This window comes from Bufo bufo, chromosome 1 (genome assembly GCF_905171765.1).
Source record: "Bufo bufo chromosome 1, aBufBuf1.1, whole genome shotgun sequence".
In the NCBI taxonomy this organism is placed as follows: domain Eukaryota; kingdom Metazoa; phylum Chordata; class Amphibia; order Anura; family Bufonidae; genus Bufo; species Bufo bufo.
Genome location: NC_053389.1, coordinates 316,987,370 through 317,006,979, shown reverse-complemented (window position 1 = coordinate 317,006,979; position 19,610 = coordinate 316,987,370). Strand labels below are relative to the sequence as shown.

Below are 19,610 nucleotides of genomic sequence, written 5' to 3'. Positions count from 1 at the left end.
ATGTTAATCAGGTAATGCTATACTCCTCCCCTATTACATTATATAGTTACTATAATATTGGTACTACTCCTGTATTTTGTTGCCACAATGCCTTGTCAAACTAGCTTAGTTAAATGTAATGATACATTTCACCTAGAGATCCGTGGTGTTATTCTGGAGACAAATTACTTTTAATCCATATATAAATGAGCAGTTAAATGCACCAATGGAGGGTCCAAGCCACTCTGTGCACTTTTACTAATCCTGCTTCCTCTTCCAGTCCCTTCGTCTCCTAGTCCTTGATTGACAACACAGTTTAGAAGACTATGCAAGAACCTGTTCCTGTCAATCAAGAAAATCAAGAAGAAAGACTTGCTTTTAGAGGAAACAGGGAGTAAAAAAAAAAGTAGATTGGATCTGCCCTCAGTGCACTTAATTTCCCAGTTGCATATAGAACAAAAGTACTTTTTCTCCAGAATAAAGTGATCACTATGCAAAAGGGACCATTACAAGGCATTTCCCCAAGTTTATCACGCATTTTATGAGAACAGACTCCCTTTAAAGTGTAACTGTTACCGTATTTTTCGCCCTATAAGATGCACCAGGCCATAAGACGCACCTAGGTTTTTTAGGAGGAAAATAAGAAAAAAATATTTTGAACCAAAATGTGTGCTTTTGGTGGGTTTTGAACTAATGGTGGTCTGTGGATGACACTATTATGGGGGATCTGTGGATGACACTATTATCGGGGATCTGTGGATGATGCACTGTTATGGGAGTTTGTGAATGACACACTGTTATGGGGGTCTGTGGATGGCACTGTTATGGGGCATCTGTGGATGACACTGTTATGGGGCATCTGGGGATGGAACTGTTATGGGGGCATCTGGGGATGGCACTGTTATGGGGGCATCTGGGGATGGCACTGTTATGGGGCATCTGGGGATGGCACTGTTATGGGGGCATCTGGGGATGGCACTGTTATGGGGCATCTGGGGATGGCACTGTTATGGGGGCATCTGGGGATGGCACTGTTATGGGGGCATCTGGGGATGGCACTGTTATGGGGGCATCTGGGGATGGCACTATTATGGTGGCATCTGTGGATGGCACTATTATGGGGGGGCATCTTGGGATGGCACTATTATTGGGGCATCTGGGGATGGCACATCTTATGCTATGTGTCATCCACAGATACCCCATAACAGTGTCCCTGTGTAGTGAATGACCCTCAATACAGTGGGTGGGGGTCGGCATCTTGTTTTGTAATGGCAGCAGGGCCCTGTGCAGTCACTGTATTCTACTACACCCTGTAGTAATCATATAGGCAATGGCAAACTGTAAATTCATCTCCAATTCAGGCTGTAGTACGGTACTTACTATTAACTTCCATAGCAGGCAGGAAGCCGGGAGAGCGGGTGGGAGGCGGCAGCGTAACTCACTACGTCAAGCGCCTGTGCCGCCTGCTTCATTCATTAAGTGGGCGGAGCAGGTGCATGACGTAGTGAGTTATGCTGCCGGCTCCTGCCCGCTCGCCCCCGGCCTCCTGCCTTCTATGGAAGTTAGTAGTAAGTATCGTACTACAGCCTGGATTGGAGATGAATTAACCTTGCCTATATGATTACTACAGTGAGTGGGGCCCGGTGTAGTAGAATACAGTTACTGCACTAGGACCCGCTGCCATTACAAAACAAGATGCTGGCCCCCAGTCCCTCCTCCCTCCCGCTGATACACACGCCGGCCGCTCTGTGCAGCAGCGCGGCAGCGATGTATCAGTGTAAAATTGCAGCATTCGCCCCATAAGACGCAGTCCTATTTTTCCCCCACTTTTGGGGGTGGGGGGGCGGTAAAAGCAAGTCTTATAGGGCGAAAAATACAGTATTTCAGATTATTTTTAATATAATGTTGGGACAGGGATTTTAAACATTTTTCTATTATACTCAATTAGGGTAAGATGTTCCTTTATACTAGAGAACAAGGTGTACCGGATCTTAGAAAAGCTCTAAATAACCTTTGCTAAGGAGAGTCAGTCTTCAGTGTTCTGCTGAGCAGTGATCATGCCTATGTGTACAAAGTCACATAGACATGGTGATTGGCATATATATATATATATATATAAAAAAAGGAAAGATAGCGGCGGCACTGGAAACAAGCAATATGGGTGCTATGTCCAGGGATATTGCTGCTTACCCCAGATGAACAAAAACGAAGAAAGGACAGCACTCCAAGTAAAAATATACTGGTCTTTAATCACCCATGTAGATGGCAACGTTTCAGCTCCAAACATGAGCCTTTTTCGAGCTTGAAAAAGGCTCTTGTTTGGAGCTGAAACGTTGCCATCTACACGGGTGATTAAAGACCAGTATATTTTTACTTGGAGTGCTGTCCTTTCTTTGTTTTTATATATATATATATATATATATATATATATAAAATAATGTAATTGTGACCAGCGTCTTTTCTTTTTGCAAGTTTATTTCGATCAACACATCAGACAAGGCAATGTTTTGGCTTATACCAAACCTTTCTCTACTTGTTATAAGCCGAAACATTGCCTTGTCTGATGTGTTGATCGAAATAAACTTGCAAAAAGAGAATACACTGGTCATATTTGCTTTATTTTCTATAGTTTGGGGTGGAAAGGAGCCTGACCGCTGGTGACCGTGGATCGCTTCCATAAAGTGGGACGTTGGTGCTATCTTCGAACAGATTGCTTTGGCATATGTATATAGTCATCATCTGTGGAAGTGGCAAGAGGCAGCTAGAAGCATTTGTATGTCACAAACAGGCATCTTCAGCACTCAGTAAAATGCTGAAGACAGACTTTCTTTTGCTAAAAAAAAATGACTCCTTACACCCTATTTTCTAGTACAAAGAAACATCTCTCCCTAATAAAGTATATTACAAAAGTGTTCAACATCCCTGTCCATCAACTATTTTAAAAATAAACTGAAACAGTTACACTTTAACTTTACCTTGATCTGCTGCTATGTTGTTACATAATTTGTTAAAGAGGTTGTCTCATCATATACAGTATAATTCTTTTGAGCTAAAATCTGGTTCCCAAAACACCCAGCAACAGCTATGCATTTCCCTTGTATTGGCTGCTACATATAATTGTGGCTATTGATCTGCTATAATATATGGATGATTTAAGTCTGCCAGAATAAAAGCTAGTGTTTATCAGAAGTAGTGTTGAGCAAAGCATTCAAAGGGATTTTGGTCCAAATTTAGAAAAAAATCTGATTCTAAACTAAGACAAATTTTCTTATATTTCGTGGTAACTAATCATTTTTCCTAAAATGGCGGCTAGAGTTGTCTTAGAAAGAATGGGGGAAAAATACCTCTCTCCACCGCTCTCTTGATTGAAAAAGACCTGCCGAAGGACCTATGCTAAGCGTGATGATGTCACCATGTGCTTATGTGGTGACGTCACCGCATGATCAAGCTGGGAGCTTGCAGTGATGTCATCATGCTCAGCACAGTTCCTTTGGCAGGTCATTTTCAATCAAGAGAGGAATGGACTGTCTCTGCATGAGCAAGTGGATGAGGAAAGTGTTTTTTTTCTTAAACCCAAACGATCATATTGCACTAGCGTATTACTGTTTTTAATGGCCATTAGACAGTTTCACTTCTGACTAAGCGGCCAGAAAAATGGTAGCATTGATTGATAGGCTGGATGGGGTTTTAACATAGCAATTTGTAATTAATTATTTCTTAACAAATCAAATTTCTTGTCAAACTTTGGCGAAGCTGCTGAATCAAATTTTTCAAAACTTATCTTGTCTCTAATCACAGGGTTTGGACCCCTGTCTTTGACATGCATGTGCTTTCATGCCATTTTTTTTATTTTTTATTCTTGGTTATTGTTCTTTTGCGTAAAGCTTTTCAAATGACTGTCAATTTTATGGATTACCCTTACCATTTGTCTCAAATTAGATTTATGTAATCACACTGCTATTAAAGTCATTTTATATCATATACAATATCCAACTACAGGCACTTAGTATAAGTCTATACATTTTCAAAGCAGGAGATAAAAAGGTCACATTTTATCAATATACAACTTAAATATCTCTGCTAAGCACTAGTGTGCAAACAATATAAACAACAGTCTAACAAATCATGTGTTTTCCATATATCACCACTTGAGGTAACTCAGTAGAATCATAAATGGAGCAGCACATCTGGCAAACTTACCTGACGCTGGGTTTCGCTAAACAACCAGCTTCTGTTGGGACATTGGGGAACTATATGCAAAAAAAAAAAAAAACTTTGCATTTCTAAAAAAAAACATACACATTATTGTATGAGTGTTCAGCCAAATATTAACTCAACTTACCAATAGAAATTCATAATAAAAAAGTAAATTGGCTGCTGCAAACACCTCTGAATACAGTTTATCTTCCATTAAAATAAACACCCAACATGACTGCTTGATGGATGATTCTTCATACTCTGTCTCCAGATATCTGTAAACAGGTGACACAAAGGAGACCCCATATAAACAAGAGTTGGTTTAACCAACTTTTGATCTATATGTATGATATTTTTTATGTTTATATGAAAATAACTGTATAAAGTATTTGGTAGCTTTATAAATATATTGCTAAATAACTATACATTCCAACTAAGGCACTTTGTATAAACATGTTAATGACCACCCACCATATTTTGATGAAAGCTGGTGCAGGTCCCTAACCTACAGCGACATATTTAAGTGATGTTGCAGCAAAGTTCCTGCAATCTAGTAGGAACAGGTTGGGTTCTCAGCTTGGTTTGAAACTCAATGAGCACTAGTGTCTTGTGAAATAGCAGAGCTAATTGGTGTTAGCAGACCCATATCAATGAAAAGAGTCACCACTATTTTCCTCTGAAATTCCTATAGTTACAGTGGAAAAGTGCAAAATAAAAAAATTACATATAAATGTCCCTTTTGACCTCTTGGTAGACACAGAGTACACCAAAAATACATACAATTAAAACAAAATAAAAAATACATAACAAAATATAGATAAAAAAATAAAAATCTCTCACCAACCCAAGCCTTCGCCATAGTCACACCATCTACTTTAGACTATACATATTAGGTATCAAATTAACCAATGCAAATTAAAGAACCAACAATTATTTTGAGGTCAATTTGCCAATTTTAAGAATAAGAATCCAAAATTTATAAGAGCTATATTTATAAGCATCTTGTTACTGAGAAAAATCACATAAATAATCATTGTTGCCAGGATTTTCAAATAAGTTAAATATTGGCAGGTTTTCTAGGTTTGGGATCATAATGCTGTCCTAGTGGTCTGCATTAAATATAATATAATAATACAATAAGTAATAATGTAATGGGAGACTTAGTAAATCATTGTGTATCTTCTGCAAAATAAGTGAACACCAATATAATAATATCAAATGATGTGGCCTATGAGCTTTAAGATATGTCTCTGATTATATATAACATTATATGCCACATTAATATAGAAATGGGTGAATCATCCTCCCCAGGAAGAAGGTTTGTTTTACAAAAAGCAGAAGATTTAGATGTGGGAAGTAATTCTCTGATAAGTTACAGACCGAGAGAAAATTAGCATTTTAGGTTGAAAGAAGAGATAGGTATTGATGGCAGTATAGTTCCAGTATTTATGTTTGATTTGTTTTAATGTAACATCTTTGCTATTAACATTAGCTACTTTGTAGCAGCAAATGGCAACATATTTAATGTACTATTTTTTATATACCAGGTGTCTATATACTGCAATAAGTGGTTTGGTTATATAATAACTTTTCTTTCATGAAAAGCTGTTATTATGATTTTAATCATGTTAATAATTGTTTTAATTTTTTTATTACCTTAATAATTTAAGATACAAACTAATGAAAACTAACCATGTACACATTAATAAATATATTAGTGCTGCAATACCCCACTTTTACCTCAGGGCGCCGCTGTTTACCAAGAAGGAAATGAAATTGGCTCTCTAGAAAAGCTCTGCTAAATACAGTGCATATTTGTATAGAGGAATACAAGGCATTTATACATAGGATGTGCCAGATGCTGGTTGTATAAAGAAAAAGCTTGAGATTTTTTTACAACTGGATTCTAATACAAAACAGGATTTCAATATCTCACAAGTACAAGAATGAAAATGCAAGCAAAGCAGAGGCAACAAGGACTCAGATGGCAAGTAATTTTTCCCTTCTTATTTTCCTGGCTTTGTCATTCAGTCTCTGGTCAGATTCAATATTCAATTAATGAAGAATTAAGACAAGGTTCAATTGTTGGAAATTTAGCAAAGGATCTTCAATTAAATGTTAAGGATCTCTACAGAAGGAAATTACGCATAGTTTCTCGTGTTTCTGAGAAATTTTTCAGTATAAACCTAGATAATGGAAACCTATACATTGCTGATAGGATAGACAGGGAGGCATTGTGTGGAGCTAATGTTGATTGTATCCTTATATTTGATGCTGTAGTGGAAAATCCGCTAAATGTCTTCAATGTTAAGATTCATATTCAGGATTTAAATGACAATCCTCCTAAATTTATTCTTGATCACATTAATATAGAAATGGGTGAATCATCCTCCCCAGGAAGAAGGTTTGTTTTACAAAAAGCAGAAGATTTAGATGTGGGAAGTAATTCTCTGATAAGTTACAGACTGAGAGAAAATGAGCATTTTAGGTTGAAAGAAGAGATAGGTATTGATGGCAGTATAGTTCCAGAACTAGTTCTAGAAAAGTCTTTAGATCGGGAGAAAGTAAGCATATATGAACTCACTTTAACTGCTTCTGATAGTGGAGATCCTATTCAAACAGGAACAACAATAATAAAGTTAGTTGTTACAGATTTTAATGATAATGCTCCTATATTCACTCAAAACATGTACAAAATATCTGTGAAGGAAGATATACCAGTGAACTCAATAGTTTTGCAAGTCAGTGCAAGTGATGAAGATGAAGGTATCAATTCACAGATCACATACTCATTTAGTACCACATCAAAAATTATTCTTCAAACTTTTATTATAAATCCAAAGAATGGAGAGATAAAAACAAGAAGACAGTTAGATTATGAAGTGACAAAGAATTATGAAGTTTCGGTGCATGCAAAAGATGGAGGTGGCCTGGCTGCTTATGCCAAGGTTTTAATAGAAGTAGTAGATGAAAATGACAATGCTCCGGAGATATCCATTACTTCAATATCAACCCCTCTTGCTGAGAACTCTGCATTGGGGACAGTGGTAGCACTGCTTGAAATTCGGGATCAAGACTCAGGAGAAAATGGAGAAGTTCAATGCCTTATTACGGGTGATGTGCCATTTCAAATAGAGTCATCAGCGACTAATTTCTATAAAATCATAACGAAAAGTAGTCTTGATAGAGAAAAGATATCATCCTATAACATCACAGTACAAGCCTCAGACAAAGGTTCTCCAGAAATGACTTCTAGAAAAGTCATCCAACTGGATGTATCAGATGTCAATGACAATGAACCAGTGTTTGAGAAAGTGACTTACACTGCATTTGTATCAGAAAATAATGCACAAGGAGCTTCAATATTCAATATTCAAGCAAAAGATATGGACAGTGGGGACAATGCTAAAGTATTTTATTCAATATTCAGTATTAATAATGAGGATGCTCCATTGTCTAACTATATATCTATTAATCCAGTAACCGGAGTGATTTATGCACAACAGTCATTTGATTATGAGCAGCATAAGGAATTTAACATCCAAATCATTGCCAGAGACAATGGATCTCCATCGTTAAATGGTAGCACCACGTTGAAAATTTCTATTGTTGACCAGAATGATAATTCACCAGTTATTTTGTACCCATTACCTGAGGTTGGTAGCTCAATATTTGAGATGGTCCCTTGGAGTTCTGAACATGGATCTTTAGTATCTAAAGTGGTGGCAGTGGACGCTGATTCTGGACATAATGCTTGGTTATCTTATTTTTTACAATCTTCCGAACCATCACTCTTCAACATTGACCAGCACACGGGGGAGATCAGGACGGTGAGAGTTTTTCAAGACAAAGATGCAACAAAACATGGAATTGTAGTTACAGTGAAAGACAATGGAACTCCATCACGCTCAGCTTCAGTCAATTTCAATCTTGTGGTTGCTCTTAATTTTCAACAAATTTTTCCTGAATTAAACAGTCAACCTAGTAAAAAAGAGCCACAGTCAAATATACAATTTTACTTGATAATAGCCTTGGCATTGATTTCCTTCCTCTTCATGCTGACTGTGATTATTGCAGTTATCTCCAAATATAAAGAGTCTAAATCATCTTCCTTTGGATCCATGAGTACAAGTCTATATCCACAGGTTGATCCCCGATTCATTTCACAATTAAACACTGGCACATTAACTCTGCCATATTCCTATGATGTTTGTGTAACTCTGGACCCAAGCGACCAGGAATTTGCTTTTCTTAAATCAAAACATAATGTTCCTGTGGACAGTCTAATAGATGCTGATGACTCAGGGATTGGAAGTGAAACTTTAAAGGACTCCTCACCTGCTGAAAATCACATTCCGCAGGTATGTTTTATAGTCTTTAATAGACTTTTCTGCACTAACACTAAATATTTTGTGGTTTTATCCTTTGAAAAAATCTAAAGAATTTTAACTAGTAGAGCAGGTTTATAGTCCTACAGATACTGTTTCTTTTGCTCATTATTGTTCATCATATATTTACAAATGCCATACATCTAGAGAATCCCCAAAATATAGTCATTTTTTTAGTGTTCAACAGCTATGCTACCTGCTAGGCAGCTCAAGTCAATGAAACGCCGTTATCATGTTGCAATTTTCAGCAAAGGCTTCAGCTGTGGCCTAGTGGAACCCAATATTCTCAAAAATGGCAGCATTTGGCTTTTTATAACATTTGGAAGATATAGAGTTCCATGGGACTGGCCTGAAGTTTATTATTTATGTTCTGAGATAAGGTCATACTTTATTCATGTTAAAATCTGATGATGTACCTGCATTGTTCAATACACAACACATAATAATTTGGGTTTCTAAAAAGTAAAATGTCAGGTAAATTAAAAATAAGGACACTTTACCAAGGAATTATGTGACCCTTTTTGTAACATGTACAACTATAAATGAGCATAACTGCTCCTTTGACACAAATCAATTTCCATTGTTATTGGCAACACTTTAATTCTAGATGACCTATGTGGTGCCAAACTGTGTCAAGAAAAATCTTTTAAACCCTCTAACAAACATAAAACAAATTGCCATGTTGCTCATAGCAACCAATCAAGGATCAGCTTTTATTTCGTCAATTGTAATAAAGGAAGAAACTACATCGTAATTGGTTGCTATGAACAACAGTATCTACTACATACTTTGCTGTTGGCTTGTTTAGGAAAATGAGGACCATTGGAATGGAGCTTTTGGTAATGTACATTTTGGAATTGTAGTAAAAACTAATTGTGTACTATATATCTGTATAAAACCAGCCTTGAGTGCCAAGAGAGCTTGTCCCATACCTGGTAGATAACTAATAATGGCTTATATAAAAACCTTAAATCTAGAAATGCTTTTACACAGCATTAACAATTTGTTAATGCTGTTTTCATGTTGAGCTTGTTCCATCTGTTTCTTTATATTATTGAAAATACTTCTGTTATATATAAAGTTTCAGTCATTCTGAAGTCAAATACACTTAGCAACCACAATGCCATAACTGTGTCACTGTGTTAATATTGGTACACAAGGAAGATGTCATTAGAAATGCTGATTTTAAGTATAATTTACTTATTATATTAATTACTTTAAGACTTGGTAATGTAAAGTAGTCTTCTTTCATCAGACACTATCTACAAAATTAGGATAAAAACATATTAACATAGACTGCCTACAAAATGCTTTCTTGGTGGAAGACCTTCTGAGACCCCCACCAATTAGCACAGTCTAGGAGTCGTAGTGTTCCTGTGATCAAAATGTTCACCTTTGTTATTTATGCAGGCACAGCAGCTTTTTCATATGACTGCTGAGTCTGTAATGTATCTGCAAACAGTTACAGTATCTACTGTATATGGACTGTTCATTATCCTATTTAATTTATTTTTTTAAGGAACAGAACACTGATGTTTTGAAGATTTGACCATTTATGTCTTTTCTTTGACTGCATAGAAAACTAATTGTGTGCATTAAATAGATTTTAAACTATTCATGACTTCTGGTGTACATACTATGCAGTTACTGTATGCATTTACATGCATATACATGATACAGAATGGCACGTTCATACATACCTTTATTCATGGGCAGACATATTTAAGGATATGTTAGATTGAAGATTATGGAATCTGTTACAGTGAAAAACACTTTCAATAGGTGAATGTTAAGAAAAGTAGTAATCTTAGAGAAAACATCACTCAGCGTCATTTAGACATAACAAACGCTCTTATGGTAAGGCCTCGTTCATATTTCCGTGTCAGTGTCATATCTATGAAAAAAAGTGTAAGTGTTTCGTCCGTGAAATTGTCCATGGTTGGTCCGTGTGTACGTTTTTACTATCCGTGTGTCAACCGTAATTCACTGTCGTTGCTCAGCTAAAAATTCATTTACAAAGAATCTCCTATTAGACGTCACTGAAAAATGGACGCAACACAGATGACGACTGTGATCTCAATGGGCGTGCTTGGTCTGCATCACGGATCAAAGTAGTGCATGTCCTCGTGATTTTTTTTTATGACTCACGGTCAATAAAAATATACTGAAATGTAAACAGACACATTTAAATCAATTGATAAGTGTGCTGTCCGCAGAAAATGTGGAGAGCACACGTCAGTGAAAAATGGAAATGTGAATGAGGCCTACATAAGTCAGCTAACCTTATCATTGTTAGATATATACCACGATTTCAGTATATTCATTTCTGTATAAAATTTGTCAAATTAGAATGTCACCATAAGGCTATTGTTGTACTGTCAATGCCATTTTATATATCATATTATTTACTAATCATTGGTGAAATAGAGCGCACGTTACATAATATAGCATGTATCAGCTTATATTTCAGAACCCCTTAAAATTTAAACTTCTGACCAATTCCTCAGTTTATACAGTTTTTGGGGGTCATTTATCAAGCTGAAATACGCCAGGTCTAAAAAAAATAGGGCAGGTCTAAAAAAAAGTGGGCTTCCTATGAGTGGGGAAGGGGATGGGTCAGCAGGCCTAGAAAAAGGTCTAAATGTAAGACATCTCGGAAGCTGTCCTATATTTAGAATATGCGCTAGATACAGAGAAGTTATGAAGAGGTCTACGCCTCTTCATAACTTCAGCAATCCACCGCCAGCTATGGGGCTTTATTAAGACCGGCATCTAAAACGCCGGTCTTAATAAATATGCCCCTTTGTTCCTATGTAGAACTATGCAAAACTTTCTGTAATTCATTTTTGCATACTTTGTATACTTAGTAAATTTCTCACCCTATACTTTGACAGAATTGATTAAAAAAAAAGTAGAATTTTAGCTTTGTCACATAAGTCATGAATTAAATAATAACTGTAACTCATCCAACTTGAATTGAAATGTAGAGTAACTTGCATATACTGTAAATATGGAAATTATACATATTTTCCAGATATAGGGTTTGGGGTATTTAACCCTTTCATGACCAAGGGTCATTGATGCCCCAGTGTCCAGGTCAAAATTAACAAATCTGACATGTGTCACTTTATGTGGTAATAGCTTTGGAACACTTTTACTTATCCACGCCATTCTGAGATTGTTTTCTCGTGACACATTGTACTTCATGATAGTCATATATTTGAGTCAATATATTTCACCTTTATTTATGAAAAAATCCCAAATTTACCCAAAATTTTGAAAAATTCACAATTTTCCAAATTTCAATTTCTCTGCATCTAAAACGGAAAGTGATACCTAATAAAAAATTTATTAGTTAACATTCCCCATATGTCTACTTTATGTTGGCATCATTTTGGAAATGTCATTTTATTTTTTTAGGACGTTAGAAGGCTTAGAAGTTTAGAAGCAATTCTTACAATTTTTAAGAAAATTTCCAAAACCCGCTTTTTAAGGACCAGTTCAGGTCTGAAGTCCCTTTGTGGGGCCTACATAGTGGAAACCCCCATAAATGACCCCATTATAGAAACTACACCCCTCAAGTTACTCAAAACTGATTTTACAAACTTTGTTAACCCTTTAGGCGTTCCACAAGAATTAAAGGAAAATGGAGATGAAATTAAAAAATTTCACTTTTTTGGCAGATTTTCCATTTTATATATATTTTTTCTTTAACACATTGAGGGTTAACAGCCAAACAAAACTCAATATTTATTACCCTGATTCCGCGGTTTACAGAAACACCCCACATGTGGTCGTAAACTGCTGTACGGGCACACGGCAGGGCGCAGAAGGAAAGGAATGCCGTACGGTCTTTGGAAGGTAGATTGTGCTGGATTGGTTTTCTGAACGCCATTTGTTTTTTATTTTTAGTTTTTATTGGTACCATTTTTGGGTACATAGGATTTTTTGATCATTCATTATTACACTTTATGGGGCAAGGTGACCCAAAAATTGGCTGTTTTGGAACAGTTTTCATTTATTTATTTTTACAGCGTTCATCTGAGGAGTTAGGTCGTTTGATAGTTTTATAGAGAAGATCGTTACGGACGTGGCAATACCTAATATGTATACTTTTTCTTATTTATTTAAGTTTTACACAATAATGGCATTTCTGAAACCCAAAAAATGATGTTTTAGTGTCTCTATAGTCTGAGAGCCATAGCTTTTTTATTTTTTGGGCGATTGTCTTAAATACGGTATCATTTTTTGCGGGACGAGGTGACAGTTTGATTGGTACTATTTTGGGGGTCATAAGCCTTTTTGATCGCTTGCTGTTGCATTTTTTGTGATGTAAGGTGACAAAAATAGCTTTTTTGGCACTGTTTTTTTTATTTTATTTTTATGGTGTTTATCGGACGGGGTCCATCATGTGATATATTTATAGAGACGGTCGTTACGGACGCAGTGACACCTAATATGTGTATTTTATTTTATTTTTTTATTTTTTTATAGGAAAAGGCAATGTCTTTTTTTATTTACATTTTTATTTATTTATTGATTTATTTTTACTTTTATTATTTTCACTTATTTATCAGTTCCCTCTTTGATCTTGAAGATCCAGTGGGGCTGATAGTTGTACTATACTTTGCAATGCTCTTGCATTGCAAAGTATAATACTTCCAGATTGCCTGTAGGTGGCAGCACTGGACGCCTTTGCCATGGCAACCGGACGCTTTTGCAAAGCGTCCGGTTGCCATGGCAACCATCGGGTGCTGCAATCACAGCGCTGCAGCCCCGATGGTGGAGAGAGGGAGCTCCCTCCCTCTGTTAACCCCATGGATGCCGCAACCGCAGCATCTATAGGGTTACAGGAGAGTGTCAGCATAGAGCTGACACTCTCTGCTGATGGCGGCGGCTCAGGAATGGAGCCGCCGCCATCACACACAGAATGGGGAATCGGGGGCAGCGCTGGAAGGGATGGGGGGGTCGGGGGGTACAGACTACAATGGGGCAGCCGCAGGAGGGGCGGCTAGAAAATTCATGCAGGGGGTGGATCGCATGCCAGGAAGGAGATAGAGGAGCAGGAAGGAGATCGGTACAGATCGGCGGGGCACAGATGGGGGGGGGGGCGCACACAGAGGGGCACCATGTACTTAGAGCGGCACAGATGGGGGGGGGGCATGAGGAACACTATCGACTTTCAGGCTCTGATCTGCAGAGCGCAGATCAGAGCCTGAAACGGGCATTTTAACACTGCCGCGATCCGATTGGTTAGTCTGCCCAGACTAACTAATCGGATCGATTGCCGGCAAGGGGCCACTCTGATTGGCCCCTTGCTGGCATTACTAGACTGTATGCTGTCCGTGACAGCAGCAGGACACGGGCAGAAGCTTTAATCCAAGCGTTTTGCAGCGCTTGGATTAAAGAGCTGGCTTGACGTCTATACACGTGATAGCTGCACGGGGTATGTGCAGCTATCACGTATATATACAGATTGCAGTCGTGAAAGGGTTAAATAGATATGTATGGATTTAACTTCAATGTATTTTTATTGTTATATTATTATTTATTTATATTAAACATATTAGACATATAATTTTAGAATAGCTCTATATAAACTAATTCTAACTAAATAACAGTTACCCGTATTTTTCGCCCTATAAGACGCACCTGCCCATAAGACGCACTTAGGTTTTTGAGGAGGAAAATAAGAAAACAAAATATTTTGAATCAAAAGGTGTGCTTTTGGTGTGTTTTGAACTAATGGTGGTCTGTAGATGATACTATTATGGGGGATCTGTGGGTTGCACTGTTATGGGGGATCTGTTGATGGCACTGTTATGGGGGGATCTGTGGATGGCACTGTTATGGGGGATCTGTGGATAGCACTGTTATGGGGGGAATCTGTGAATGACACTGTTATGGGGGGATCTGTGGATGACACTGCTATGGGGGATCTGTGGATGACACATCTATAGCATCTTATGCTATATATGTGTCATCTAAAGATCCCCCGCATAAGACTGTCCCTGTGTAGTGACCCCTAATACAAGGGGTGGAGGCCGGCAACTGGTGTTGGAATCGCGGCGGGGCCCAGTGCCGTCACTGTACTCTATTACACTGGGCCCCGCAAAAAGCAGTATTCATATGTAAAGTGTAGGCAATCCATATGTAAAGTGTAGAAATCCTCTGCGGTAGGGCAATCCACCTAGTACTCACTATGAAACTCCCGTACTAGCAGGCAGGCTGGACGGTCACTCACTTGGTCATGGACATGCTCCTCCCACTTTATTAATGAAGCAGGCAGAGCATGCCCTGATGAAGTGAGTGACCGGCCAGCCTGCCTGCTAGTACGGGAGTTTCATAGTGAGTATTAGGTGGATAGCCCTACTGCAGAGGATTTCCACACTTCACATATGGATTGCCTACACTTTATATATGAATACTGCTGTGTGCGAGGCCCGGTGTAATAGAGTACAGTGACTGCATCAGGCCACGCTGCGATTCCAGCAGTTGCCGGCCTCCAGCCCCTCCTCCCTCCTCGCTGATACATCGCAGGCCGCACTGTGCAGCATCACGGCCCACGATGTATGAGTGCTATCAGAGTAAAAATAGCAGCATTTGCCCCATAAGACGCACTACCATTTTCCCCCCACTTTTGGGGGAAAAAAGTGCATCTTATGGGGCGAAAAATACGGTAACTGCTGGCATACATTGTGCATTCATTTATTAGCTTTCTATTATGTAGTCATAATTGTATTATATAACTTTGTACTGACAGGATATAACTATCTGAACTAGTGTTGAGCAAAGCGAAGCATTCAAAGAGGAATTTGGTCTGAAGTTTAGGAAAACTTAAATTTGAATCCGGATTTCCTTGCGCTTCGTAGTAAAAAATCTTTTTTTCATAAAATGGCGGCTGCACATGTTACAAAGTGAAAGTAAGAAGCCCAGGAACAGGAGAGCACCTATATTTCCGTGCAGCCAGCCAATCCGCCGAGGTTGCAGTCCTATAAAACCCTCATTTTGCGTGGGTTCTGTCATTGTCCTGTGAGCTAAGCATAGGGAGAGACGTGACAAGCGCTCATGTGCTAGGGACAGAGTTGCTTAAAATGATTAAAAGAAGAATATTAGAGAGGGAGAGTGCAGGGAGAGTGCAGGGAGAGTGCAGGGAGACTTATTCTGTGTCAGCTTTATTTGTTTATTCCTACATTTACTTATTCCTACATCAGCCGTAAACTAAGATATGTAATTCAATACCAATTAGATGGAGGCCTTTAGTATTATAGTGTCAGCATGTCAACCAATATCATCCAGTCTGTACCCCTTAGGGGGGCCATGTGGCCATGTCTTAGTAATGACCATTTTCATTGTTTGCAAGCTTTATTTCTTCCAAATCATCTTGCAAAGTCTATATGAATTTAAAGGAAAAGTCAGCAAGATGCAGAGAGAGGGGGAGCTAGCTGTTTTCATCAATATTAAATGACGTGGAAAAGGAGGAAAAGCAGATGACAGAAGAAGGGCTCCCACCTATAGGTCAGAAGAGCGCTGGAGTTGGAGAAGTGGGTATGTCAGAGCTGATAATATTATGTGTTCGGCTGTTCTTCCCTGCAATAACCTGCAGGATATTGCAGGCAAGAACAGCAATAATACGCTTATTGCCCCCTTCCCCAATCCTTGGCTGACTTCGCCGAAGTTGCCAAATCAAATTTTTCAAAGCTTTGCTCATCTGGAATCTGAACTTTCACAAATATATACTTAAAGGAGTTTTCCAAGATTTTAATACTGTTGACCTATCCTTAGGATAGGTCATCAGAATCTGGTCGGTGGAGATCTGACATCTGGGACCCTCGCTGATTAGCTGTTTAAGAAGGCAGCAGCACTTGCAGTAGCGCCACGGCCTTCTCTTAGCTTTTCTTAGGCCAGTGACAACATGTTCATTGGTCAGATGGCCTAGGCACAGCTCAGCTCCATTCAAGTGAATGGGGCTGAGCGCGATACCAAGCACAACCGATATACAATGTACTGTACATCGCTGTGCTTGGTAAGCTGCGAGAAGGCCATGGCGCTCACAAGAGTCCCCGTGCTTTCTCAAACAGCTTATTGGTTGGGGACACTGGTGTCGGAAAACCACAGATCAGATATTAATGACCTATGTAGAGGATAGGTCATCAGTATTAAAATCTTCAAAAACTCTTTTAAGGGTCTACTTTCAATTCCACATTTCATGTAGGATTTCCTCTATCACCCTTTTTTATCCATTCTGTCACTATCTTTTTTTTTTTATTCCTTGCTCATATACTTATATCTATAGAAACACATCTAAATGTTGTTATGGTTATGTTGGAAACCTGTCATATATACCATTTTAACTTAACATAAATATCAATCTCACTACAGTATATGCATTTTTATTTGATAAGTCCTGGTACTCAACACTAGGCAATACTACAAATTATATCTAAATAAAAATTTGACAATGAGAATGCTCACTACAATATTTAATATGGGCACTTAATTTATAATTAAATTATTGTGACTATTATTTACTATGAGCTCACAGTTTTTTAACATTAGATATTATATACATTAAATCACTTCATTTAGCCATCAAGTGTGCAATTATTACAGTTCCAAGTAGTAAAGATTTACTCTATTATGCATCGTTTCTGTATGCAAAATTATATTTTAAGCAATACTTAATAGAAATAAATTCTAAAATTCTGATGCTGTAGTTCCTTACTTGTGCCTCAGAGCGCCGCTGTTCACCTATAAGGAAATCCAGAATCACCTCCATTATACAATGTTCAACTGCAAGAAGAAACACATAGCATTTCCCACTAGGATGTGCACGGTATAGGAGGGACTATTTTCTGCTGTTAATTCTGCTGGATTATATATCTAACAAATCCATAATAATATATCTGATGAGAAGAAGGATGGTTGGATTAAAACTGCAGGAAGAACAATCAATGCAAGGACTAAGATGGCAAGTAACATTTACCTTCCTATTTTCCTGGCTCTGTCATTCAGTCTCTGGTCAGATTCATTATTCTATTAATGAAGAATTAAGAAAAGGCTCAATTGTTGGAAATTTGGCAAAGGACCTTCAATTAAATGTTAACGATCTCTCCAGAAGGAAAGTACAGATTGTGTCTGATTGGTCTGAAAAATATTTTAGCATAAATCTGGATAATGGAAACCTATACATTGCTGATAGGATAGACAGGGAGACATTGTGTAAATCTGCAGCTGATTGTGTTCTTACATTTGATGTTTTAGTAGAAAATCCACTGAATTTCTTCAGTGTTAAGATTAATATTCAGGATATAAATGACAATCCACCTACATTTGTCCATGAAACATTGACTTTGGAAATGAGTGAATCTACCTCCCCAGGAGCAAGATTTGTACTACAAAAAGCAGAAGATATAGATGTTGGTGTTAATAAGCTGAAAAGTTATATGCTAAGTGCAAATCAAAATTTTGCTCTTGGAGAGAAGATCAGCTCTGATGGCAGTGTATTTCCAGAGCTCATACTAGAAAAACCTCTAGACCGTGAGACACAAAACAAGCATGAACTCATTCTAACAGCTTCTGATGGTGGAAATCCTATTCAGACAGGCACTGCCTTAATTACTATCATTATCACTGACTTCAATGATAATTCTCCAGTATTTACACATGATGTATATAAAGTAAGTGTTAGGGAAAATATACCAGTGGATTCAACAATTTTGCAGGTCAGTGCAAGTGATGAAGATGAAGGCATCAATGCACAGATCACTTACTCATTTAGTACAAATGAAAAGCATATTATTCAGACTTTTGCTATTAATCCCAGAAATGGAGAAATTAAAGTAAAAGAATATTTGGATTATGAAGAAAATCAATGTTTTGAAATTTCTGTCCAAGCCAAAGATAGTGGAGGCCTAGCTGCTCATGCTAAAGTTTTAATAGAAGTATCAGATGAAAATGACAATGCTCCTGACATAGCCATAACCTCTTCATCAGATTTAATTCCTGAGGATTCAGCCCCAGGAACTGTGGTGGCACTAATTAAAATTCAAGATCGTGACTCAGGAGAAAATGGTGAGGTGCAATGCATGATAAAAGGTGACTTACCATTTGAACTAATATCATCAGCAAGCAATTTTTACAAAATTGTTACAAAAAGTAGTCTAGACAGAGAAAGAGCATCATCCTATAACATCACCATACAAGCTTCTGACAAAGGGTCTCCTGAAATGACTTCTAGAAAGGTTTTTAGACTTGAAATATCAGATGTCAATGACAATGCACCACTGTTTGAGAAATTAAGCTATACTGCCTTTATACCAGAAAATAACTTTCCAGGAGCTTCAATATTTAGTATTCAAGCAAGAGACATGGACATCGAAGAAAATTCTAAAATAGCATATTCTATCATGTCTAGAAGTAGTGAAGATCCCATGTCTTCCTATATATCTATGAATCCAGTAACTGGGGTCATATATGCTCAAATGTCATTTGATTATGAGAAACATAAAGAATTTAACATCAATATAATTGCTAAAGACAATGGATCTCCATCTCTGAACAGCAGTACAATACTAAGAATATATATAGTCGACCAGAATGATAATTCACCCATCATTCTGTACCCATCCCCAGTGGCTGATAGCTCAACATTTGAGATGGTTCCTTGGACCTCTGAACAAGGCTCTTTAGTATCTAAAGTGGTGGCAGTGGATGCTGACTCTGGACACAATGCCTGGTTGTCTTACTTTTTACAGTCTTCAGAACCATCACTCTTCACCATTGACCAGCACACAGGAGAGATCAGGACAACACGTGTCTTTCAAGAAAGAGACACCATGAAACATGGAATTGTGGTTCTAGTAAAAGACAATGGGATTCCATCTTGTTCAGCTTCCGTCATTATAAACATGGTTATTGCTGATAATTTTCATCAGGTCCTTCCTGACCTGAGAAGTCAGTCTAACAACGAAGAATCTCAGTCTCGCCTTCAATTCTACCTGGTAATAGCCTTGGCTTTGATTTCATTTCTCTTCTTGTTAACTT

At 37.9% G+C, this 19,610-nt stretch overlaps 1 protein-coding gene across 8 annotated transcripts in view; it reads left to right on the top strand.

Annotated features, from left to right (window-relative positions):
* Positions 1-19,610, top strand: part of LOC121008795 (protocadherin gamma-A5-like) — a 321,828-nt gene that overhangs the window by 87,734 nt on the left and 214,484 nt on the right. Inside the window, exon 1 of one of the 8 annotated variants that reach the window (XM_040441545.1) lies at positions 6,019-8,537. The exons of 6 other annotated variants lie outside the window; for them this stretch is intronic. In XM_040441545.1, coding sequence (XP_040297479.1) covers positions 6,123-8,537 — 2,415 coding nt within the window. In that variant the 5' untranslated portion in view covers positions 6,019-6,122. Of the gene's footprint in view, positions 1-6,018; positions 8,538-17,411; positions 19,568-19,610 lie in introns of those variants that run through there. One more of the 8 variants, XM_040441603.1, reaches the window with a different exon arrangement.